At 43.0% G+C, this 24,900-nt stretch overlaps 1 protein-coding gene across 2 annotated transcripts in view; it reads left to right on the forward strand.

Annotated features, from left to right (window-relative positions):
* Positions 1-24,038, forward strand: part of SNX19 (sorting nexin 19) — a 30,187-nt gene extending 6,149 nt beyond the window's left edge. The window contains exons 6-11 of one of the 2 annotated variants that reach the window (XM_063310868.1): positions 1,878-1,965; positions 2,073-2,250; positions 4,359-4,488; positions 20,883-21,067; positions 22,320-22,407; positions 22,995-24,038. In XM_063310868.1, the coding sequence (XP_063166938.1) occupies positions 1,878-1,965; positions 2,073-2,250; positions 4,359-4,488; positions 20,883-21,067; positions 22,320-22,407; positions 22,995-23,124 (799 nt within the window). In that variant the 3' untranslated portion in view covers positions 23,125-24,038. Of the gene's footprint in view, positions 1-1,877; positions 1,966-2,072; positions 2,251-4,358; positions 4,489-9,930; positions 10,034-20,882; positions 21,068-22,319; positions 22,408-22,994 lie in introns of those variants that run through there. The other variant, XR_010068454.1, reaches the window with a different exon arrangement.
* Positions 24,039-24,900: the final 862 nt, after the last annotated feature.

Below are 24,900 nucleotides of genomic sequence, written 5' to 3' on the forward strand. Positions count from 1 at the left end.
GTGTGTCAGCCTTTCAAGGTAAACGAGACTAGGAAACTGAAGTCATGCAGGTTAATACTACTTTTATTATAAAGTTACAGCAACAGTCTTACAAGTCTGAATGCGCTTCCCCTTCTCTCCCCTTATCTTCATGAGAACTGGGGAGGGTATTGTCTGAGTCGCTTTCTCAGGTTACAGTTCTGGGCCGGACTCAGATTTCTTTTATCTGACCATTGTCTTCCTTATAACTCTTCCTCCTGTTCCTCGAGGTTATTCCTTCTGGTCTTTACAGTGTGTTGGAAGTGGGGGGAACAGTAGCTTAAATTGTTTTAAAAGATTAGAGAGAGAGAGAAAAATAAGGACTATTGATAGCTATTAACCATATTCAGAGGTAGTATAGTTCTGAATATTTACTAGAAAACAAATCACAAGAAGAGTTTGTTGCCCTCGTGTCAAGTTTGTATACAGTAGTACTTGAGTTGGCCATGGTAGAAAGTAGAATGTTGTCCTAGATAGATTCTTAGTCTTTTCCAAGAGAACTCTGCTTATAATATTAAATGAACCAGTGAAAAATATTCAACATATATGGAAAGCTTAGGCGTAGGCTACAATACTGAACAGAAATATAGTTCTGCTAATATTTCTGCTTCCAATCTTTTTTAGCTCTTTCCTTCCACCAAAAAGACTGGGTGGATAATATATATAAAATAGGTAGATGCCTATTTTAAAACATCACTCTTCTCCCATAAAGCTTGGGATTCTGGGAGGAGTCGTCTCAACACATCTAGAGGCTTCTAAGTTGGGAAGTTGATTCATTCGTTCGTTCGTTCGTTTGCTTCCTCTACAGTCATAGACCAAAAAAGTTATGGAGTCAGATGATATATCTACAAATTAACTGCAGTGTTAACAAATACTTTTCTTGTGAAGACCAGGGTTGTACCCATGAGACTGTTCTCAGAATAAGTGAACTGTGACATGCATGTAGGCACACCCAAGTATTTCCATTTTTTTCCTGGATTGTGTATCTGGTTTTCCTTTCTTTAAAAAAAAAATACATTAAGACCATTTGGGGATATAAAGACAGTTTTCATAATTTCCTAACTCAATAGGGTACACTGTGGTTGGAAAGACTATGGAGCTGCAGAAGGTTCTTCATGGAGCATGAAGTAGCTGTCCACATTTTGGGAACCTGACCATACATCTCCTCCTTTTTTATCCTTTCCAAACCAACAGAATGTTGGAAATAAATTATGTAAAGGACTTGGGACTCTGTCTATCTGTCCATCAGCAGGGTAATTCTTCAGAACCAAAACAGAATGGGACCAAATTTGGTGTAGTTGGAAAAAACAGCAAAAGAAAGAACAAGTTCAAATATGGCATGATCTGGCTAAAGACTTCAGGCAAGACACTCTAGGAAAAAATCCCCCAATGCATCTTGATAGGAGAGGTAGTTGGGTAACACCCTCAAATGCTGCCAACAACTCCATTCTGAGCCCCTCTCCTCCCTCCCAGTCGCATGACCCAGAGTAGACCATATGCAACCCACCTGTGCTTCCCATTGCACACACAAGGACAACATGAGGGCAGAAGAGAAACAAATACAAACACAAAGATGCAATATGTTGCTTAATTACACAGAGGAAAATACAGATGCCTCCTATAGCCACTCCTGTAAGGTAAAGGAGATGGAAAGAATTTGAGAAGCCACACAATGCAAGCTTTCTCTCACTTGTTTACAGTGTTATACTATTGACATTTTTGCAGCTGCTGCTAATAACAGAATTCTTGTTGAGTGGCCAGTAGTTGGAAGCAACACATACATGGGAGTGATCTTGCTCCTCAGAGAAAAGCTAGATTAGATGAATGAATACTGTATTTTCCTGCTTCTCTTTTCACAGGCCTAAGCTGAAATTCACATCCGGTAAAATTCTGAATGTGGCCGGAACACAGGAGAAGATCGTATATTCTTTCAAGGAAGGCACGAACGTAAGTCTGGTTCAAGGCTGAGAAGTGTTGGAGGAATACTTAGAATTGTTAGCGGAAAGGGAGCTTTGAACCTTTTTTCATTTTGTTCTACTCTCCTCTTCTCCTAGGTCTCCGAATTCCTGTCCCTGGCAAGGATGGAGTCCTTCATTCAGAACCAGGAGAGGTTGCTGGAGACCATGTCCAGTGAAGGTCCAGAGAGAGAGGGAGGTGAAGAACATCCCTCAGATTTGGACCCAAAGCCCATAGAGCTGCTGCAGCAAACAGCAGAGGAAGACGCAAATTCTGGTATGTTCTCTCCCTTTCCAAAATTTGCTTCCTTCTGCTCCTTTTTGCTTCATATACTTTTTTTTTTAATAGGGTGCGTACACCTTCTCCAACCTTTCTCAACCCTCCAAAGGTTAGAGATTGTAAGCCTCAGCTCCACCATTAATGTCCTGTGTATTAGACACAGAAGGTTGGGAACTGCTGTCCTACAGATGTGAAAAACACTCAGTTGGGGAACCAACTGAACCCCACTGTGGCAAACATTTTGTGAAAGTGCACAAAACACACACACAGTTCCAGATGGGTCCATCAACTCAAAATAATTGGAATTCTCTTCTGTAGACAGCACTGACCTATATAGATTGGTTGAAAGCTCATTAAAAAACACCTTTCTGCCTTTTCTGTGATGAGAAGTCTTCCGTGTTGACCAGCGATAGAGCTTTCGAAATAGAAGTGGTCTCCATTGCCAAATCTCAAATCTACCACAAGGTGGCAGCAGAACAACATGAATGTGAAATAAAGCAGCATATACAGGGATAGAAAGCAGTGCTGAATTAAGGACAGAACTACAATAATCAGTTAAAGGCTTTTCCTTCGCACCAAATTCTAGGAGATGTAGTTCTGCAAGCAAAAGATTGCCTGCAATGTATAGTGAATTTAAGGGCTGTGGAAAGGTGAAGAGGTATTGAGGCTGAGATCGGACAGGTTGTGCAAGGGCTAGCTCGGGTCTTCACCTATAGAGATGAGAAAGCTTGGAAAGAAATGAAGCCCCTCCATTCTTATTCCCTTGGTCTTTTCCAGGAATGAACATCTCTTTACAGCAGACATGGGAATCAAGCCAGACATTCGTTTATTTATTATTTTATTTATTTATTTATTTATTTTCTATCCCTCCTTTATTGTTTTTATAAATAACTCAAGGTGGCAAACAGACCTAATGCTCCTTCCTCCTATTTTCCTCACAACAACATCCCTGTGAGGTGAGTTGGGCTGAGAGAGAGGGACTGGCCCAGGGTCACCCAGACGGCTTTCAGGCCTCAGGCGGGACTAGAACTCCCCATCTCCTGGTTTCTAGCCCGTTGTCTTAACCACTAGACCAAACTGGCTCTTCCTGGTCTTCAATTCATCTTCTTAACCATTACACTGTGCCAGTTTTTTCATACCAATTTTTGTGGTCTATTCCAAATCTCCCTCTTTCCATCTCCCCCAGAAGGGTCATTGTCCTATTCCATCCTTTTCTATGGGAGTTAATTCTCACAGCCAGTGAAAAACATAACAAGTCTGACATGAGACTTTCAAGTGACAGATAAAACCTGGTCAACTCTCACAACAGAGGAGGTTGAGTCTGTGATATAGGGCAGGATGGAATAATAAGGTTTGAACATTGTACGGATGCATGCTTATATCTGTTTGTCTGTTTTGGTTGTGAATCACAGCAGTTGCTGATAATCTTTGATAATGGCTTCCTTTAAATACTACTTATCAGAAGTTCTTGGATTTCTTATGAGCTTGCCAAATGGCTCCAGTCTGACCATGCGGTAAAGCTTGAGAATCTCACTCCATTCCTTGGCTTTATCATTCCTCTTTCTAACAGCTTGTAATTCAGGTACATGCCTACTCCCTGTATGGACATCTGTGGGAAGCAGCAGTATTTTGACATCTTTGCAGCTTCTGCTGAATGCCTGTGGCTGCTCATATTGGCACTGGCAACATGTAATACCTGCACATCCTGAAAAATGCAGTGAATCTAAGTCTGTAGGCTGAGTTGAGGGCTACTATCCTGATTTTCTTTAATGTTTTCTTTCTTTTTCCCAAATGTCTGCTTGATCAACAATTCTTCCCTTGCTGACTGATTTGTTTGACTGCCTTTAAGAAGGCACAGTAATCCCATAGAAATCTGTGGCTAATCTGGAAGAAGCCAAAAAGAGTTGGCAGGCAAGACCATCTTTTTCTTTAGGGAGGGACAAAAGCTTAATGGTTGCGTGCGTACTTTGCAGGAAGATATGATCTCTAGTATCTCAACTTACAAAGGCAAAGTTAGGAAAAGATGGGAAACTTCAGTGATACATTTATGGGAATGGGTGATAGTGAAGTAGCAGACCCAGTTTAAATGCTTCTTATGTTTGCAGGATCAGAGACTTTGCTGGCAGATGTTGTTCTGGACCTTCTTTGTCTGATCATGGTAGACCATTGGAGTTGGCTGTGGTCAGAGAATATGCAGAAGATCCTACATCTGCTCTTTGGGACATTAATCCAAAGGTAAGGTTTTAGTGTGCCACCGGAGGAACACAGATGGAACTTGCCTCTAGAGAGGTGGCTTGCTCTTGATGTAGGTGTCAAGCAAACCATGGTTTTGAGTTGACTCCAAAAATGGGGGGCCTCAACAGGAATAGTTATGTTCTTAAATCACCACCTGCCTTCTCGGATAATAAGTGCATGGAGACTTTCCAGAGATGATCTTTCAATGATCTCCTAATTCTGTTTCACTCCTAAAAGAAGTTGCATACCAGGGCTAAAAATACTGTCCAAAATAAACACCATCCACTGAAATGTGCTCACAGATTTACCAACAGAAGCTTGCATTTATTAGCTTACCAGTTCAGTGAGAATGTGGATGTTGAATTTTTGCTGATGCTCTGTTGCTTCTTCCCCCTCCCCTCCTTTCCTATAACAGGCAGCCCCAAAGGACAGCTGTCTGGGGTACGAAGGACATCATATTCACAGTCTGGCTTATTTGAGCTATCCGAGGCAAAGGTTGCCAAAAATCGTTGAGGTCAAGGGGATGCTAATAGGTACAGGCCTGCTGATTTTCTTTTTAAAGATAACCAGGTCAGGAAGAGTGAGCTGCATCTCTGAAATGAGCTTTTATAAATGGAGCGAACAAGCTGGAAGCTGATACCCTTGAGTGAAGGATGCTTAGAGGCACGAGGACGTTCCATGGAACGTCCTGGCCTGCTCAAACGCTGGACTGTCAGCAGCCTGGGGCAGTGCTGATAGAGATGTGTGCTTCTTTGAAGAGAGGAGGATGGCGTGAAAGTGAGCTCCAGCAGAGCTTGCTTGCACATATTCCCCATACAACGTTGTAGCTTAGACACGAATGGTGTTTTGAGCAGCCGGTTTTGGTCAGGGGTCAGCCGTTGTAGATCACAAGGCTAGGAAAGTAGCCTGCAAAGTGGAGGGGCTTACTGTCCTCTCTCGGTATGTTTTGTCTCCTTCCCCTTGTTTCTTTTGCTTGGCCACATGGCAGAAGTGCACCTAGAATCCCAGTAGCGCAAGATGGCTGTTGGGCAGAAAGCCATGGGGAAGCATTAAGTCTCTGCCAATGTTGGCTCTCTAAAGCAAACTTAACCTCTTGCGCTACTGCTTCACAGCAGTTTGCAAAATTTTGGATTGTGTGCACTGGGCCTTCAAAGCGTCTATGGCAGTGTTTCTCAACCTTGGCAACTTTAAGATGTGTGGGCTTCAACTGGGGAATTCTGGGAGTTGAAGTCCATGCAACTTAAAGTTGCCAAGGTTGAGAAACACTGGTCTGTGGTATGAACTTTCAGGAGATGATGGAACCTTGGTTGCTGCTCCCTGTTGATCTGTCTTATGAATTAGACTATTTAAATGGAAAGGATGAGTTTAAAACAGGCTCAGCTGATATGGCCTGGAGGGGGCTGATCCAGATTTACTATGGGACAAGTCACTCTGGACTCGGACAAAAACTAGGATAATCAGGACCCCACATCTTTCTGGTCTTTTGAGCAAATTCGCCCATCCAGGTTTAGCTATGCTTAGGCACAATCCAGCACAGTTGGAAATAAATCAGGGATTCAAAAGGGATATGTATGTCATTTACTAGACCCCACTAGGTGATAAGGGAAGACTGGTCAACCATACTGCATTCTACTTTTTCACTCTGTTGGGCCAATATGGCCTTGGTAGACAATATGGGAGGAGAAATGGCCACAGAGAGCATCAGTAAGCAAGCTACTAGACAAGGTTGATTTCTGACAACTCCTGAAAATCTCCTTCCCCGTGCTCCCCTGTCCCCTCCTCCAAATCATGTGTAATAGGCATGTGGCATTTTGACTTAGACTTGATCATTCTTTTTCGGCTAATTCTGTTCTTCCCCTCTCTATCCGAGTTGATAGAGATTCTGGCTGATCTTAGCCGATCTCACCTGAGCAAGGTGTGAAGGCTAGACTAGTAAGGCAAAAGAAATTTTGGAGGAAGGCAATGGTAAAACACTTCTGTGCTTCTTCTAAGAAAACACTCTGGCTGTGGCGTTACTAGGAACTGAACTGAACTTTCATTTTTGCTCAGTTTTGTAGTGTGTGGCTAGACCTTAACTGAAGCATCTCTTATCCCTGGGAGGACTTACAACTCAACAAGAATCAAGCATCCTGCTTGGGTTATTTGGCCATGTTCTAGTAGCAGTAATTATCGCTGCTACTCTCCTTTATTGCTATTACTTATAACATGCCTTGAATTCAAGGTCCTGGCAATAATGTCAGATTTTAAGGAAGCAAGTGCTGTCCTGGATCTTTACACTCAAAGACCGCAGAAGAATATGAGGAAATAGATTTATAGCCAAGTTACAATAGGCTTGCGTTCCAGGCAGGTTGACAGGGTTTGGAACAACTTCATGCAGGAATACCTAGCAAGGAGGAGTTTGTAAAGAACCAGTTCTTTATATCTGAGTATAAAAACCTCTTTGCTTTTGAAAGTCCACCCCAAAAAGTAGTCCTTGTTCTGCACCGATGGCGGTTCCTTCAACATCTAACAACAGAGGGTGTCCTTCACCTTAAAATCGCCCTGCCGGTAACATGGCAGCCTTAAGCCTCATTCCCATGGCTGGGAAAACCAACTGGCTAATTGAGACTGTTCTGAATCTCTCCCCATGATCTGATTCGGTGGCAATGTCCAGGAGAGAAAAAGCAGATGACCGAAAAAGGTCTTGTTAAGGAAGGCAGGCGTGTCCCCTTCTCTGAAAAGGCAGGCCGGTCCCCTTACGTAACACAGAGCGATCCTTTTTTTGGTGGCTAACGATGGTAAAGAGGTGGTTTGAGCAGCCAGCCAAGAAATGAGATCATCTGCAGCTAAGAAAAGATTTTCAGCTTGGGTGGGCGCTCTGCTCGATCTGTAAACAATCCCATTTGGTCCAATCTAGACATTCTGCTATCTTTGCTAGCAAAATGCCTGTCTTTAGAAGAGGAGTGGTGGAAAAAGAGGGTATGGCCCTTCCTCCCCTTGGAACTTTTACTGTACCTCTGTACATTTTAGCATGAAAGTAGCTGTTGTAGGGGACACTATGGAGGTATGCCCCAAGTCTGTGGGAGACTGCAGCTATTAAAAACCAAGCCAAGATCCTCCCATCTCTTGCATCTGCACAGCTTCACCCTGGGTTCTGTTTCTGGGTCACACTGCAGTTTGATGGAATGTAGGGAATGAATGTCTGTCTGTGCATAGAGTAAGATCTCTGCCCATCCCTGTCATCCTACAGAACTCTCTCTTGGAGAAAGTTGGTGAAAAAGCTAGGCCTTTGGGGAAGGCATATCAGGATCTTTTGATACTTGTTTGCAAAAGACAAGCCAAAGCATTTCCTGGCTATTAATGGCATTTGGACCCCATCAGGTGAGCAAGTGGTAAGCATCCCAGCCATCTCAGCCACTCTCTGTAAGCCTGAGAGTCAGCTGTGAGATAAAAATATAGGGTCCCGTCAGTCACAGCATGAGGTGTCTGCCCTTCCTCTTTGTTCTGCCCTAAAACTCTCCTCTTTGGCAGGTACATGGTTTTTCAGTTTGTGGAGGTTTTTGAGGAGAGGCTGGACCTTTCAAGGAAGGTTAATTGGTTTTCCTGCACATTACAGAGGGCTTGGCTAGATGACCCTTGTGATACCTTCCAACCCCATGATTCTAGGAGATGGGACAGCATCAAAAAGGGAATCATAGCAATGCATCAGTTGCTGTGTGCCCAAGGAGAAAATATGGTTCTAGGATTCTGCTCCTTAACACAGCAGGGCAGCTTCCAAGTCTAACACCAACAAAACTGGATCTGCAGGTTCCAGGCTCCCCAAGTACCTCCCTGATGGATTTTGAGGAACAGCTAAAGGGTTTCACCTGATAGAATGGTGAGATCTGATTTGGAAGGAAGAGGCACAGGACCATAGAATGTGTAAGCTTCTGAGGAACAGGGCACTGCTTGATGGTGGGAGGCAGGGTTGGGAGCTGAGAATCACAGCTTTTTACTTCTTCTGCACGAAGAAAGGCATCTCCATTCCTTGGCTGGGCACCTTCTCAGTCTTAGGAGGCGACTGCTGCTGAGAACTTGTCCCTTAAAATAGACTTCCTGGAAGCAAGAAAATTCCAGCCCAGCTAGAATTAATCCCATTTTTGGAGACTTTGCTTACAGTCTCATTGATGATTGAGAACTGAGCGGGGGGCGGGGGAGTGGCATTACGTATGAGACTATGAAAATAAATGAAGGTTTGAAAATCATTGATGTATCCCAACAGTCTTCAGTTTTTTCATCTTTCCCCTTAACTTTTTCTGTGTAGCCATGAGAATGACAGGCAGGAATATCTCCATTGCCCAGTTGCAAGATGGAGAAGAACAAATTGATGTAGTTATGGCCACAAAGGTATTTGGGCTCTATCATCATTTGGTGTGCATCCTGGTACTATCTACCTTCAATGTATAGACTTTTAGGAATATACAAAATTCACTGATCTTGGAAGATAACTTTCAGAAAACTCCAGAATGTTCTGCTTCCCTTATGAGCAGAACATTCCAGAAATGCTTCAATGGCTTCCAGAAATAAAAGTGGACATTCCAAATTCTTTCTTCTGCCTTGCAGATGTCCCGAAGTCCTTCTGATCTTCTCTTTTTGCCAATTTCTTTTGGGTTATTAGCTTTCCTTTCCGCCTGCAAACAAGGAAATTGACATGCCTGTGTGTAATGATTACGCTAACGTGAGTGGCCTTGATACTAGTCACTGTCTGAAACCGAGTCAAATAAATAAATTAATAAAGCACATAAAACAAACAAAGGGGAAAACACAGCCTTTCCTTCTTAGGGAGGCTACATCAGCCACCCCCAGCCTGGAGTCATGTTGACTGAGAATGATGGGGACTGTAGTCCAGCATATCTGGATGGTGCCAGTGTGGGGAAGACTCTTGGATCAAGGTCTGAGCTATTCCAATCTGGGCTCCACTTTTTAATACACAACGCCCCTTTGCCTGTTCCTTTCCCTAGTCTTCCCAAGTGACATCTGAGATCCCGGAACTATGCAAACTGTTAATCCAGAGATAAAGAGAGCATGTCTGGTCACATCCTAGCTGTCTGCACTTGGAAATCTGAGCAGGGTTCAAGCAGAGAAGCCTCTCTGGCAGGGAGGGGGCAGGAATGGGAGCTCTGAAGGGTGTGTTTTAAAGGGTCAGTGTCCATTTCCAAACAGGATTTAAAATAAACCAGAAACATCCTTAACTTGAGATAGGAAGCTGAGCATCACTTGATCCGGTGGCTGAATTGGTCTTGCTTTCTCCCAGACCATTTGATGTGACATGGATATGTAGTTCTGCAGACAAAGTTGTCATTGTTGGCTTACAAACAGTGCCCAGCTGCCCCCCGCCCTCCCAGACAGCAATAAAACAAATCTGGGTATTACATAGTCTACTCCCTCCCCACAATCATCCATGACCACATCTTCTCTTTATAGATCTGCTTGTAGAAATGATCATTTTCACCTTCAAATCTGATTCCAATCAGTGGGGGAAAAGGCAGAATCATCTTGCAATGAAGCTGGTTCTTCCAGTGGGCAAGTAAGTTTAGAAAATAACCCTCCCCACCAACAATTCTACTTCAGATTGCCAATAAAAGCTCAGTTTGGTTTTAATGCTTCTATATCCCAAAGATCTATCTCAGTGCACAGAACTAATGTATTAGGGGGAGAGATTCTAGCAGCTGTCCCCAACCTTTCATTTTATGTAGCCGTACATCATCACTGACATCTTTTAAAGAGCAGTGTAAGAGCCAGGGTCCATAATGTAGTACCCGAAGGCCACAAAAGAAATGTGACCACCACCCCAAATGAAATTAAGGCTACTGAATGCAATACCTGAATTTAACTGTTCCTGCATTTTAGGGAATTATGAAGGTGTTATTTCCAAGTCAGCAGACAGCATTGCCATTTCAGAGCTTCATGCTTCAGGAGGTAGAATTTGCTGTTTTAGATCTCCACGGTTCATAAAAGAAATTAAGAAAAGGGTCCCAGCTTCTGGGGAAGAAGCGAAAATGGTTTTAGCCCTTTGTTTTCCACTGGTGTAGAAATTTCTGCTTGCAGACACGAGAGGGCGCAGCTAGTCCTAAATCAGAACAAGTTGGCATATGTACCAGCGATGCGATTCAGACAGGAGAACTTAAGCACAAATGTAGCCTTCAAAGTGAGCTGCTTGTATATTTCCATCAATCATCTCCAGGAAGAAAAAAAAATGTTTATTTTTTTTTTGGCCCAAACTTGTTTTCATCACAGAAACTTGCCATGGACTATAATTCCTCATTTAGAGGGGGTGGGAAGGATCCATGGAAAAATTGCAGAAGTTGCTTGATTTCCTACAGCATGATTTTCCCACCATTTTAAGGTGTGTGTGTGTAGACTTCCTGCTAGCTGGGAGTTCTGGGAGTTGAAGCCCACACACCTTAAGGTTGCCAAGGTTGGGGAAACACTGCCCTACGGGACGTATAAAGGGTAGAGTTTTTTGTTGCATTGCAGGTGTATGGAATAGGAAGCTAGGGGTGAACATTGGCTTTGTGTCTCATGAGAAAGTGTATCTTAGAGGATTGCTCTCCCAGTCTTGCTGAAAAAAAATGGAAGGTAGATTCGGTATATAGTTCAGGGGCGGATTGGGTTCTTAGTTAGAAAAGATTACTGATCTCATGCTGTTACGGTAGTGATGCTTAAGTAACTGTTGTAGGTTGGTCGTACATGCAGATGTGTTTCAGCACCTTCTAAGAGGCTGGATTGGTGAAAGATGTCAGCCCTCCCAGGTAAACCAGACAGGAAACACAACTAGATGAGCTAATTCTCCTTTATTGTAAGGCTACATTAAAAGAGTCTAGCAAGTCTGAAAGTACAAATCTCCCGCCCTCCCTATTTACCACCTGAGTAGTTAGGGCAGGTCCTTCCTAAGTTTCTGTCTCTGGCCATTACTCTGTTGCGGACTTCTTTCTCTTTTATCTGATCATTCCCTAGGCAGCATCTCTTCCCCCCCATCTTCCAAGGTCACCCTCACATTCCATCACAAAAGGTGTCCTAACTGATACAAGGTGTGACAGACGGATTCACTCTTGTTAGGATCATCAGAGCTCAGCAGGGAATGAGAAAATGAGTGGCACAGGAAATAAAATAGTTCCAGTGTTGCAACTCTGCAAGACAGATGTGAAAGGGAACATTATATCTGATGCAGAAACCCAAAGTCGATGAGCCAAAACTGATGGTTCCCAAGGAGCCCTGCTACTTTCAAGAAGAAACTTTAAATCCCTGGACTTGGCTCGAATGCTTCTTGCAGGTGGAAAGTGTTATGCTGATTGATCCAAACCATACAATACTCAGTATTCAGATTGAACATAGCCTAATAAATCAGTCCAATTTACTCGCTCCTAATAATTAAGTGGATTGCTAGAGGGGAAGTGTGTCAAGTTACATTGTAATTTTAGAGGGTAATTTTTATTAGATTATAGGCACACATTCTGCAGATAATTGGCAGGAAACCGAGAACCATTTGTTCAAGACTGCTGCTGATGCTAAGGCAGATATTCTAACGCACAATAGCACAGTGCTGGGACTCTCCGGAAGGAAGGGGAGAAGAGGGCTCAGGGATGGCTGTAGGCCATGGATTTAGGCAGTGGGATAGGGAGAGTAGCACAGCTGCTTCTGGGCTAGGGGCCACTCATGGCCCTTGGGTGGCATGCCAGAGGTGCACTCCAGAAGTTGTAGAAGAGGCCAGGTCTATTGCCAAATGAGATTCCATTCCATTTATGTTGAATTCAACTTAAGTATAGTTACTATGACTATTCTGTAGTTACAGAATAGTAATTTCTGTAATATCCCCTTTTCACACATTTCAGTCTCTGGAATTGTCTGGGAGCTCATTGTAATGTTGTTGGCTGCTGCGTATGAACCTGAGTTCTCAAATTGTGTATAGTTACCTGTTTTGGTTTTGACGTAGGTGATGCCATAGTCTTTCCTATAATCCCCACTGCATCCCAAAAATGTAGCAAAGGGAACAACTGTTTTCTAAGACAGCTAGCAAAAGCCAACTGTCTGCCATACTGGATGTATTCCCTCGGTTGTAGTTTGGTCCCTGTGCAAGATTACAGTTGATATTCTACAAATGGCACTTGCACTTAGCTGTATGGGTATAACTCATTGAAAGCTTATTAATACCAGGACAAATGTTTAGTCCTAGCAGTGATTTTTTTTTTTCCTATTAAGGGCTTCTCATTAGCTAGAAAACTCAATGGAAGCTACATAAAGAGTAGTGGGGGCGGGGATACTTGTCTTTTTCATTCTCTTAACTCTTTTGCTTTCTTTTTTTACCACCGCTTTTTCTCTGTCAGGTTTCTCCTCAGGAAGGCTGGACTAAAACCAGTGAAATAGGCACACCAGAATTCAAGAACCTCTGATACATAATTTATTGTAGAAAAGTTCAGAAGCCATTATGAAAGAATTCCAGAGACTGCTGTATATCAAAAGCAGTCTTTACAGGGAACTTCAAATTCATATTCTTGCAAATCTCCCTCCCTCCCCCCAAAATGCAGTGGGCCATCTGTCTATTTTTGGTGATGGACAGAGTGATACCAGGTTGTTTAAGCAAGGAAAGTTGCAGTTGTTGTTCCTAGCTTTTATCCACTTGTTTTGCACTGTTTACATGGTGAAGCTATCAGTGCAAGAGCATAGGGTTAAAATTGCACATGCATGTTAACCGAGGTAACCTTGCCCATGTCTTGGCTTTGCGTAATGTTGCTGATATCCCCTGTGCACAGGTGAAACTTGCTCAATTGGGGCAATGTCTCTCAAATGTATTGGCCATCCATGTTTATATCGCTTTCTTCTCCACAAGATGTTCAGACCAATTTCTCATGGTTAGGCCAAGCTTGTATTATCCAGTAATTTCATCACTCCTAAGATACTGGGTTGGGCACCCCTCCACCCCAACTTCTGCCCCTCCCCAGCTACTCCATTCAAGCTCTTTCCTTTGCAGCTGTTCATTCCCAGCACCTCTGTAATCCGTTCTTTGGCCTTGCTACAATGGAGGTCATTTCCCACTGAGGTAAAGTCACTGAGGACAATTGGGCTCCCAGTTACCATGACAACTATTGCATTGCCATGGCTGCTGCTCCACCCTGTCCAACTGCACACCCCCAACTCCTTGCCGAGTCTCAGATTGTTTGGAGGGGGAAAGGACTGGTGGGGCTGGTTAAGCCAAGTTGGGTGGCCAGTTTAATTAGCTCTCAACCCAGGAGCTTGGTGCTGAGGAAGGCAGGGTCGGTAGCCTGCTGATACTTGTTGAATGAGAATATGAGCAGGAAGCTTTTCGCACCGAAACCAGAGGGGTGGGGAGGCAGTGTCTCCATGCTGAACAGTGTGATCTTCTGCACATTTACTCCAGAGCAAATCTCACTGTTTTCAAGAAGTTTTATGTCCTGGTAAGTAGGATTGCCGTCTGAAGCAAAGGGAAAGATACATGAGCTCCGTAAACAACTATTTTTGTTCTTGATATGTTCCACTAGGGTGCCCAGCTGGCCACCATATTTGTCTGTCTAGGTTTGGATTGTGCCTTCTGGAAGAATCAAGGTTAGCTTGCGAACACTGAAGGAACCTTATGTCTTGATGTTGCTTTCAGTGATTAGGTTCTAAGTCTCCAGAAATAGAGATGTAGCCTTCTTAAAAGAGACTGTGAGGGGAATTAATCAAGAAGAGGAAAATCGATCTTTACTGTATCCTAATTCCATTATGTTGATCATCAGTACAGCCATGTTTGTGCGTGCAACCCTAAGCAGGCTGGCTAAGGAATAAGCCTTGCAGTCATGGTTAGTCTGCCAGTGTCAACTTCACGTGGGTTTGTAAGTCAGTTGCATTGGCACTAGAGGTGAATATAAATTACAGTTACATGCTTTTGAATGTGCTGGTTTTTTTTTTTTTTTACTAAATCCACATGCATTTTGAAATGAAAATGGGAATCTGTGATGAGCTGTGAGTGGCATCGTTCTGAAAAGAATGAAATCTGGAAATCGGATCGATGGGCTACTTGGGAGATCATAGACTACAGTGCTCATTCAGTGACTGAATGTGGCCCTCTTCTCCCCCCCCCCAAAAAAAACCTGTACACCCCTGATGAAAAGGAAAGGGATCTGATAGTAGTTTATAATATGGAAACCATGGAGAGGAATGAACTGATGCTCTGATGCATGAGCGACTGTCCCAGAGAGAGCATCCCTGGCCCAGATATTTCTCCAAATAGGCAGCAGAGTGGCTGAGTTGTCTACCTGCTTCCTATTTGCTCTGGGGAAGAAAGTGGGTGGGAAAGGCTGAAGTGCCCCACTCTGAAGCAGAAGATTCCTCTGCAGTTGCAAAAGCAGCTGGTGGCCTTGTGCCAAAAAAACAAAAACTTTGAAATCATCCAAGATGTTGTTGTTAGTTGCCGTCAAGTTGTTTATGGCTAATCTATCTATAACAGAATGAAATGCTGTTCGGTCTTGCGCCATATGCCTGACTGTTCCAATGTTTGCATCCATTGTTGCTATAACTGTATCAATCCATCGCATTGAAGGTCTTCCTCTTTTCCGCTGGCCCTCGACTTTACCAAACTTGATGTCCTTTTCAAGCAATCAGTCTTTCCTGACGGTATGCCCAAAGTATGAGAGTCATCCAAGATACTGGCCAGCTTTTGACAAAGCATCACCTGCCAGTACAGCTGGGCCATCCCCAGACTTTTCTTGGGGCTCCTGTCACCCAGATGCCTGAGGCAGTGAGGTTGGACTTGAGAGTGACTCATTCAGATCAATGGCACCATTCTGGCTCCTGATGGAGTCCCCTTTTCTGGTTGGCAAGACCCTGAGTGGGAGGATTGGAAAACACCTGAGTGTTCCCACTCTTTATCTTCCCCTTCTCCCTCATTTCTCAAACCATACCAAGCATGCAAGGTGCAGAGAATGCTTGTGCTCTTTCTAGGTATTACATTTATTACTGAATTTTTGTCCAGGTCTCCCTAGAGCAGCCTTCTGACCCTGGAGGAACCCTTGAAATATTGTTCAGGCCTGGGGGGACCCCTGAACATTCAGGCTCAAATACAGGCCAGAAGTTACAAAAATATTGTATTTGTTTCATGGGTAGGCCTGTGTATATGCATTAGCAGCATTCATAAACTAAAAATAAAGATTGAAACTTGCCTCTTTAATGTGAAGTTGCCCGACTTTGAAATAATTTTTAAAATAAATCCTGACCTCTCACGGAATCCTAGGGTGCCATGGAACCTTGGCTGAGAAATCCTGCCCTAGAGGTTGGAACCTATGAAGAGCATGATTTAACCAAAGCAAGGGATATGGTCACAAAGCTTAACCTGTAAATTTAGCAACAAAGCAAGCCCTGAAGTTGCAAAAAAAAAAAAAAGGGGGGGGGGAGATGAAGGTTGTCCAAATTGATGTAAATGAAATACAGAGATCATCCAGCACTCTCCATCATTTAAGCCATGTCTTCTATCATCCATGCACTCAGTTTAATGGCCTCTTGTGGTTAGATCATAGGTCTGTTTATCAACAGGTCTAAACTGGCAAGCTGTAGTTTGAGGAAACTCCATAGGCTATCACTACTGATCCTCGTTTGCAGTCCTGTTCTGAACTGGAGCTTTCACAGAATGTCTTCCCAAAAACCTGGATGGAGCAGGGCCTTTGTTCTCTTCTGCTGAGCATCATCCTCTACTTGGGATTAAGGGAAGGTGAAAAGAGGTGAAACATCTTGAAATCTGAACTTGGGATACCTTGTGTTCAAGTTCCTACAGTTGTTGGCATCTCCAGCTGCATCTTCCAGGGACCACAAGCCAAGGACGTCAGTGCTCGAGCTCATTTGGGTCAGCCTGGCTCCTGTGCAGTGCCAGATGTAACCTGTCCACTGTCCTGGCCAAATACTTTCTGCCTTTATTCCAGAAGCTCTAATGTTCTGGGCAAGGAGGGCTTCTCTGCACTGTGTACAAGAACAGCTGCCTTGGCTCCCCGACTTCTAGTTACGTGGTATTATGATCAGCTTGCGTCACATTGGCAGGTGCACTGCAAGCAATAGCCAGAGGTGTTCCTGCTTGCCACAAACGGAGTGGGTTGTGAAACCATAGTAAAAAGGAAGAGCTTTATTTAAGACAGATGAGTAGCCACACATGCAAACAGCTGGGTTGAGGTTTATCTACTTGCTTTCCCTTAAATCATTTATTTAGGGAGTTGGCAGCACGCAGCTCCAACACCAAACATATCTTGCTTTCCAAAACAGGCCAGTTGGCTCTTCCCTTGTTTAGCCCAGATGCAAGAGACCTGGATTATGGGTGTGCTGTCTGTAACTGCAGTGGGGGGGAAAAGGGGGGAAATCCATCGAGCAAGATTGGATTGCTTAAAATCCCAACTGCGGCTATTTGCGTTATGCTCCTTTTCCTAACAAAGTATATGTTTATAGATTAAACCATTCATAAATCAAACAGTTAAGTATAAAATACACACAGATAGGAGAGTACTCATATGTTGCTTGTCAAGCATTCATTGCAGGCTTTTCTTCCATTGTTGTTTTAAATGCATTGTTTAAATTAATTGAGGATTAATGTAGGATTTTAAAACAGCATTTCAAAAGCAGTGGCCTTCTCATACAAAGTTCTGCAACATTTGATTTCCCAGGTGCAGCTAGCAGAGTTATCGGTTCTTCTTTGTTAATTTATAATACAGGAATCTGATGCTACAAAAGGAAAACCTCTTCTTTGGGGTGAACGAGTCTGTAAAGTTAATTGACCATTAGTGGGGAGGAATGAATTTACAATCATCTGTGAGATCTTCTTTTATACTTACTTAAGGGAAAAACCAGAGTCACTGTTAACCTTTCTGGCTAACTAGGGTTAGAACAGAAGCCTTGTGTGGTGCAGAATGGTAGGTGGCAGTATTGCAGCTGAAACTCTCCCCACATCCTGAGTTAGATCCCAGCGGAAGCTGGATTCTCAGGCAGCTGGCTCAGATCGACTCAGCCTTCCTTCCGAGGTCGGTAAAATGAGCACCCGGCTTGCTGGGGAAGGTGATGGCTGGGGAAGGCAATGGCAAACCACCCTGCTCTATAGTCTGCCAAGAAAACGTCGCAAAAGCGGCGTCCCCCCAAAGGGTCAGAGATGACTCCGTGCTTGCACAGGGGACCTTTCACCTTTCACAGGGTTTGAACAAGTTCTTTAGTGAGTGGTCCTTTAGTTTACTGGAAGCACCCCTTGACTCATGAAAGAAGTCTGTGTCCTAACTACCAGGAAACACACTGAGACAATGACTTGGTCTCTAATATTTATTACTAGTACTTAACAAGAATCCTAACAAACTGAAGAAGCGTGGGAAAAACCCAGCCATATAAACCCCAAAGGTTAAGGCGGTCCCGATCTGTGTCTCTTTGAATGGCTGAACAGTTCCTCAGTGCTACGCGTGCGCTTGACAGTCTGGGTGGGAGCCCCCTGCTGGCCATCCTTACTCATGACAGTCTGTCTATATCGATAAGATTTTTTTAAAAAGAAGATAAAAACTAATGCAAACTAATATTAAGTGAGAAAAAGAAAAGAAGAAGAAAGAAATTGAAGAGAAAGCTAAAAGTGCAAGAAAAGAAAAGAAAGTTTAAAAATAGAAAAGAAAGAAAACATACAAAGAAGTAGGTTCCAATCTACTTTACAGCAGTTGTAAGTACAATTATAAACTTACCTCTTACTCTGTGGTTACAACATAGCTCTCTTCTTTCTATAATCTGTTCTGTCTCATCATCAAAACCATAAATCATGAGTTCGTTTTTTTGTGTTTCACACAAAAAAGTCTATAAGGGGTTTCCAGTCAGCAATAAACGTAGATAATTGTCTTTTCTCTGATCAAGGAAGTCAATTTAGCCATCTCAGCAAGTTCCATCATCTTCAACCATTCCTCCATTGTGAGTAGTGCAAATCTTTCCATCTTTGTGCATATAATAATCTCGCTGCAGATATGATGTATAAAAACAAAGTTCCATGACTTTTTCCCAACTGGAAAATCAAGTCCATCAATCCCAAAAGAAGAACCTCTGGTTTCAATTGTATCTTTAAAACCCTTTGAAACCAGTGTATGTATTTTAATCCAGAATTTTCTAGCTTTTTTACACGTCTACCAAACATGATCAAATGTCCCTTCTTGTTGAAAGAAGTCTTTAAGATATATACATGCATGCAGTTTAAAAATATAAAACCCGTAAACTATTATATGTAGGTTGCCACTCAGTTTAAATAGAACATGAGTGTCAGAATCAGTCCAATAGGGGATTAAGGAATGTCCTGCTCATAAACATAAGCCAAGGAATCTAAAAGCCTTTCTAAGTGACTTATGCATTACTTTCAAAACGATGTAAACTTCTAAGTGTCTTCCTAGCATGATGGGGTCATGGCTAAAATGGTATTTGTTTCCTTGGCCTCGTGTACACTCACAGCTTCCTAAACGAGCAGAAATTGTCCATCTGCCTTGGACTCTTGTTTTAAGTTTGCTTATTATAAATTTGATTCGTTGTTAGGATGTTTGTGTTCTGCTGAACTGTTGCAAACAAAGCTGGGTTGCATAATCTGGGAGGGCTGGGGTGGTGGAGAAAATCATAGTGGTGAAGCAGAAAAGACTAGATTACGCCAAGCACATGCATTTCGATAGAAGAGCTGGGGGCTTTTCTTCTCCGGCTTGAATCATACTGTTGTAGACTCAAACCCACAATTCTCATGCTCCTGTGACAAAATGGCAGTAAACGTGATAGCAGTTTTCCCCATACATGCTTCCAAAATTGGGCAATGTTGTTAGAGGGAGCTCTGCAGAAAAGGAGGAGCTGCAGATTGACCAAATGAAGCCAGGAGATCAGTTCTTAACAGAGGCCAAGCTTAGGTGCAAATAGTTTACTGTCCGTTGTGGGTTTGCTCCATAAGAGCCCCATGAATCATAAAGATGATCTAACATAAGGAATCCCCCCATATTACTGACCACCTTTCATACCAAGCTGTTGCCAGTTCTAGCTCTGGCTGATAAATCTCAAAATATCTGGAGGGCCTGGGGTTCCACAGCTCCGCAGCTATCCCATCATACTGTTTTGCAAAAATGCACTCTAAATGCCTCCAGCAGGGCATGAAGGTCCCATCAGCACATTGGGGTAAATTGCCTGTGGCACTGGGGTTCTCTTTATTAACCTGAGGGAAAAGCGGGGTCAGGCTTAAGACTTGTATTTCTTCTTCCAGATGTAAGCAGGCAAAGCCATCAGAAACTTAATACATTTCCCTCCCAACTACTGGGGTCAGAAAAGGTTGAGGGTCTGCTAAACAAAAGCTTCATTGCCCTGTCCTCCAGCCAGGGGTACAGGACACGTTGTTCATGGTTTATACCACTGTAAACTTTTACAGGGCGGAGGAAAAGAACATTTCACATAAAAGATTGGGCAGTTCTCTTCAAGTCCTGGCTAGCTGTCTTGAAAAGTTCAGCGTGCTGATTTATGGGCAGCTTAATTTTGGAGGTGGTTGTTTTTGTCTCCCTTGCATACTACTTAGCAACTTGTTCGGCTGAGTTTTATTACTCTGCACACTGCAGAGTAGTAGTACTCTAGTTCTGTGATCTGGTTGGGAGGGAGAAGCGAGGCTAGGAGATGCTGCTTCTCACTCATGGCCCAGTTTAATGGAACTGAGTCCCCTTACAATTATGTCTGGTTCTGTTTCTAATGTCTTTCTGGAGTGCCTTTGGGGACTAACTTGGCCATCATGGTTATTTCATTGTTAGGGCTTTTGACTTGTTAATGTCATTATACTTAGGAGTGCTTATTTTAATTTGTTTACTTACTGCCCATGTTTTAACCATCTGTATTATGAATGCTTAACGAGCAGTTGTCAACACACCATAAATTTTTGGTAGATTTAGTGTATAGAAATGGATTGATGCCACGGAACCAGAAGTCCAAGAATTCTCTTTTCTGCTCTGTGTTCTTATTTAAATGCCGTCTGGCTCAAAATTGCTCAGATCCAGGGTGGCCATGTTCTCTTTCGAAGGACGAGACAGGGCTCGATAGGGGACTGCTTTTTATAGGCACAATCGGTGTATTTTTGCTTGCCTTGTTGCTCTGAAAATACTTCCTCAAGTACCTCTAAAGTCCATCCTCCTACATCTGGGTCATCCGTGTTCTTCTTTTGGGCTTGTTTACTGTCTGCGATACACCTGTTATCAAGCATGAAGGCAACTGCTCTGGTCTAATGCATCAGAGACCTACTGAGAAAAGCTGCCAAGGGGTGGGGTGTTCAAGCAGCAGTAATGCTAGAGGCAATTGTCCTACAGCTTTGGACTCCTGTACCTAAAAGCATCCACTTGTCAATGCAATTCCCTTCCCTTACTTGTGTTTCTTTTCTCCTACAGGTGGGTGGAAGTCCAGGTGGACAACTTGACCTGCACCCAGCACTGGGTGCAATATCTTCGGCTGCTCCAGGAATCCATTTGGCCTGGTGGGGTCTTGCCCGGTGTGCCCAAACCACTCAGGACAGAGGAGCAGAAGGCCGCAACTAAGAAACAGGCCATGCAGATTCTAATGGGAATACTACCTGGTTGGTGAAGCCCAGATTTAGGGGTTCTCTCCTTGTAGAGAGCCATGGAGATGGCCTTGAGGGAAAATCCTAAAGCCATTGCAAAAACAAAAAGGGCAGAAGTATTCCTTGATCCCTTCTGGGAAAGGAGGTAGTATTAGGAAGAGAGTCGGTCTGGCTCCTCCCTAACCCATTGGGGAGGGGAAGAAAAGCATAATCAGACTTGCAAGTTTCTGTTAATAGAGCTATCTCAATAAAGCTTAGTTCTAGTCTTCTAACACCCCGTACTATGCAAGAGAAACAAGAGCTGAACAAAGTGATAGGATACCTGTCAGCCATGAGAATGCAACATTGCTCCCAAACGGGCATCTTTCTTGGCCACGTTTTGTCCCCACCAATGTTTTGGATATCCGGCATACTAATAATGATAAACCATAAGCATGGCCATTGAAAGCTAATGGGGCTCTTGGCTTGAAAAATACATATTGCCATACAGAAGAGATCTTGTCGATTTCTTCAGCTCTAAACATTTTTAAAAACATTTTATTTATTTGTATGTTGAAAAGACGTACCGTACATGCCACACATTAGGCCATACAGGTAGTCCTCGACTTACGACCATTCGTTTAGTGACCATTTGAAGTTATGACAGCCCTGGGAAAAGTGACCTGCGACCAGTCCTCAAGCTTACAACTGTCGTGGCGTCCCAGCAGTCACGTGATCAAAATTGGGGCAGTTGGCCACCAGCATGTATTTATGACAATTGTAGTGACCCAGGGTCACGTGATCGCCATTTGCAGCCTTCCCAGCCAGCTTCTGACAAGCAAAATCAATGGGGAATCACATGATTCACTTAATGATCACATGGTTCACTTTACGACCACTGCAAAAAATGTCATAAAATCAGGTGTAGTCATGTGATGCCTCACTTAATGACCACACTGCTTAACAACAAATTTTCCAGTCCTTATTGTGGTCGTAAGTCGTATAAGTTCGACAAATAACACACACACAAATCACAAACAAATAAAAAACATCAATGTTCCAAAACATTAAAGGGACTGGTGAAAAATTATATTTTGAACATTCTGCTAAAACCCTAAATAAGCAAGGGACAATTTGTTCCATAACATGGGCTCTGCTCTGGAGAAAGCAGAATTAATCATTGATGTCAAACTCAGAACAGTGATATTTCCCTAAATACGCCCTGTGTTGTATTATACTGTTTGCAATTTTTTTCCTTGTGAATTCACACTACTCTCTGATTCCACAGAGGCACTCCAAGAATTCCTAGGTACCAGTAAATGTCAACAGAGCTGGAGCCTGGTCCTGGAATCTGTGCAGCATCCAACCATCAACAGGTAAATTTGGCCAGGTGGTGTCAGTACAGGTAAATGAGTCAGTATCTACAATGGGCAGAGCCGTTGAATAAAATAGCACAGGCTCTTCAGAGATAAAACGGATGCTAGGTTTAATAGGGTAGCCATTCTACTTTTTTTTCTCCCATCAATAAGTTCTTTCCCCATAATGGTTCTGCTCAGTCTAAATAAAGTGACCCTATACAATGCCATTCCCCAGCTTGATACTGGCTGTTAATATGATGCATTAAAGCCCTAACATGTCTTGGAGCATGAGGTTAGCGGGGCTAATAGAAACAGTCAGCAGTATCTAGCAGGCTTTGGCTGGTCTTCAAAAGCAAAGCTAGTTGAGCTCTATTTAGTCCTTGGATAGGAGACCACCTCAGAAAGAAAAATAATGTCATGGAAGAAGGCAGTGGCAGCCTCCATGGGTTTATCCATGTAGTCAGCATCAGTGAGGGTATCTTGACCTTATTATTCAACAAACCACACTGTTAAGCCATTTCTAACACTAGAGTTTTCATCGACTTGGATAAGTCGATGCTAGGAACTTGCTGTCACCTTGCCTAAAAATCCTTCCTTCTTTTCAGGCACATGGTTTACTGCCTCACAGACATCCTGTTGGAATTTTTGATCCCTGATTCCCCAATGGAGGCAGCCACTCCACTAATGACTCCAGACTATGGAGCAGCTGAAAGAGCTGGTACCTCAACACGCTAATTCATACTGGGAATGCAAAGAGAACCCGTAGGCGTGATCTCAGATGATGCATTGCCATTGGACTGATCCTGGACCTGTTGAAGAAGGACCAATAAATGGGACTTGGCAGAGACCAGTGACTCTACCATGAATGTTCCAGAGCTGTTTAACTGCACCATAAAATAGTATCAGTTCCATAACCTGGAGGAATTGCAAAGCAGTTCTGAATAAGAAAAAATAACCTCTTCTTGTAAAGGTGAATAATCTGGAGAATAGGATATGACTTTATCTACATTCCTGGATGGATGTCATTTTACTTTCTGCGTGTTTTTTTTTAATTTACAGGAAGTTTTGGTGCCCCCAATGTTATTTGTATTTATATGTACATTCCATGGTATGACTTCTCTTTGTTCTTTCTTCCCAACAAAACGGTTGCAATGAGCAGCAAACAGCAATCAATCCCTTTTTTTTCTTTTTTTCTTTTGTGTATCATGTATTTGTCCTTGAGACTTGTGTCTCTGAAAGCTCAGAATTACCATGTGAAAGTTTGATTTCTTTCCAGAATTGATGGAATTGGCTCGAGTCACTTGTGTCTGGAGAGAAAATAGAACCCAACTCAATCAATTTGTAGCTCACCAACTGGCTTTGAACAAGAATATTGGCATTTTTTAAATCATCTATGATGCTATTACTCAGTTAATTGGGATGGTTTGCTTTCTTTGATGATGGACTGCTGCAAATGTCAAACCAGGTTGGATGAGTCTGGATTAGTCATATATAGATGCATCCAATCCAGTGTGGAAGAAGTGTCCATGGATTGTTAAGTGTGGAGTGCTTCCTGTTGTCTTTATTTGTCATCCTAGATTCAAGTGTGTTTGCAGTGGAGAGATTCCCTGAATTGAATACATGTCAACATTAAAGTTGGTGTTTGTCTACATCTTGTGTGAGTTTTCTGTTGACATGTTTGGAAAGGGCCAAAAATTACCCAATATAGGGAAAACACCTGCCTCCTTGAGAGTAAGCCTCAGATAATGAGTATTTTCAGACTCAGTGCCTGCTGAGTTTAAAGGCTGCATTGATGAGGAAGGACATGGGTGATGGGGGAGACCAGGTGAGGGCAGTTGAGAAAGCTGATGCTGGATTTCTCTAATGAGCCTCGTCAAAGCTCTCCCACCCTTCACTACAGCTTGGCGTTGAGCAACTCACTGCCCAGGCAGAGAACTCAGCTATTCCCGCAAGCTGGAATGCCAGGGGGCAAGAAAGGGGTCTGGATACTATAAAAGGGAAGGACTGCCTAAACCCCATCAGCTGATGCTGGCAAACCTAACATGTCTGTTAGGGGAAGAACAAGAATCACTGCATATAAGCTGGCTCTGCCAAGATGGCTTATCTCCTTAGTTGGACATTATAATTTGAGTGAATAGTTTGAATAGTGAATAGTTTGAATGATGAACTTTGAAAGAGTCTGGTTTTGTTTTAAACCATGTTCCTGGGGGCTTAAAGGCAGGAGTGAATACATTGAATCAAACTCCCTTCTCCTTGGTGTTCAGCTTTTGCTTTTCTGACTCCAATAACTGCAAGTCTACTGTTCATCTCTTTATCTAAACCACCACAGTAGGAAATAAGTTTTTCAGAATTCCTCCTTTTTTTTTTTCTCCATACAGCATCCAAAAACATAGTGTACAAACTATCACACTCAGGAACTGTCATTCTTTTATAAGAAAATAATTAGCTGATGTAGACTCTTCCTTAATATGGTGGCTATCATTTAGATACACTGATAGCATACTCTCTTTG

Source organism: Candoia aspera, chromosome 9 (genome assembly GCF_035149785.1).
Source record: "Candoia aspera isolate rCanAsp1 chromosome 9, rCanAsp1.hap2, whole genome shotgun sequence".
In the NCBI taxonomy this organism is placed as follows: Eukaryota; Metazoa; Chordata; class Lepidosauria; order Squamata; family Boidae; genus Candoia; species Candoia aspera.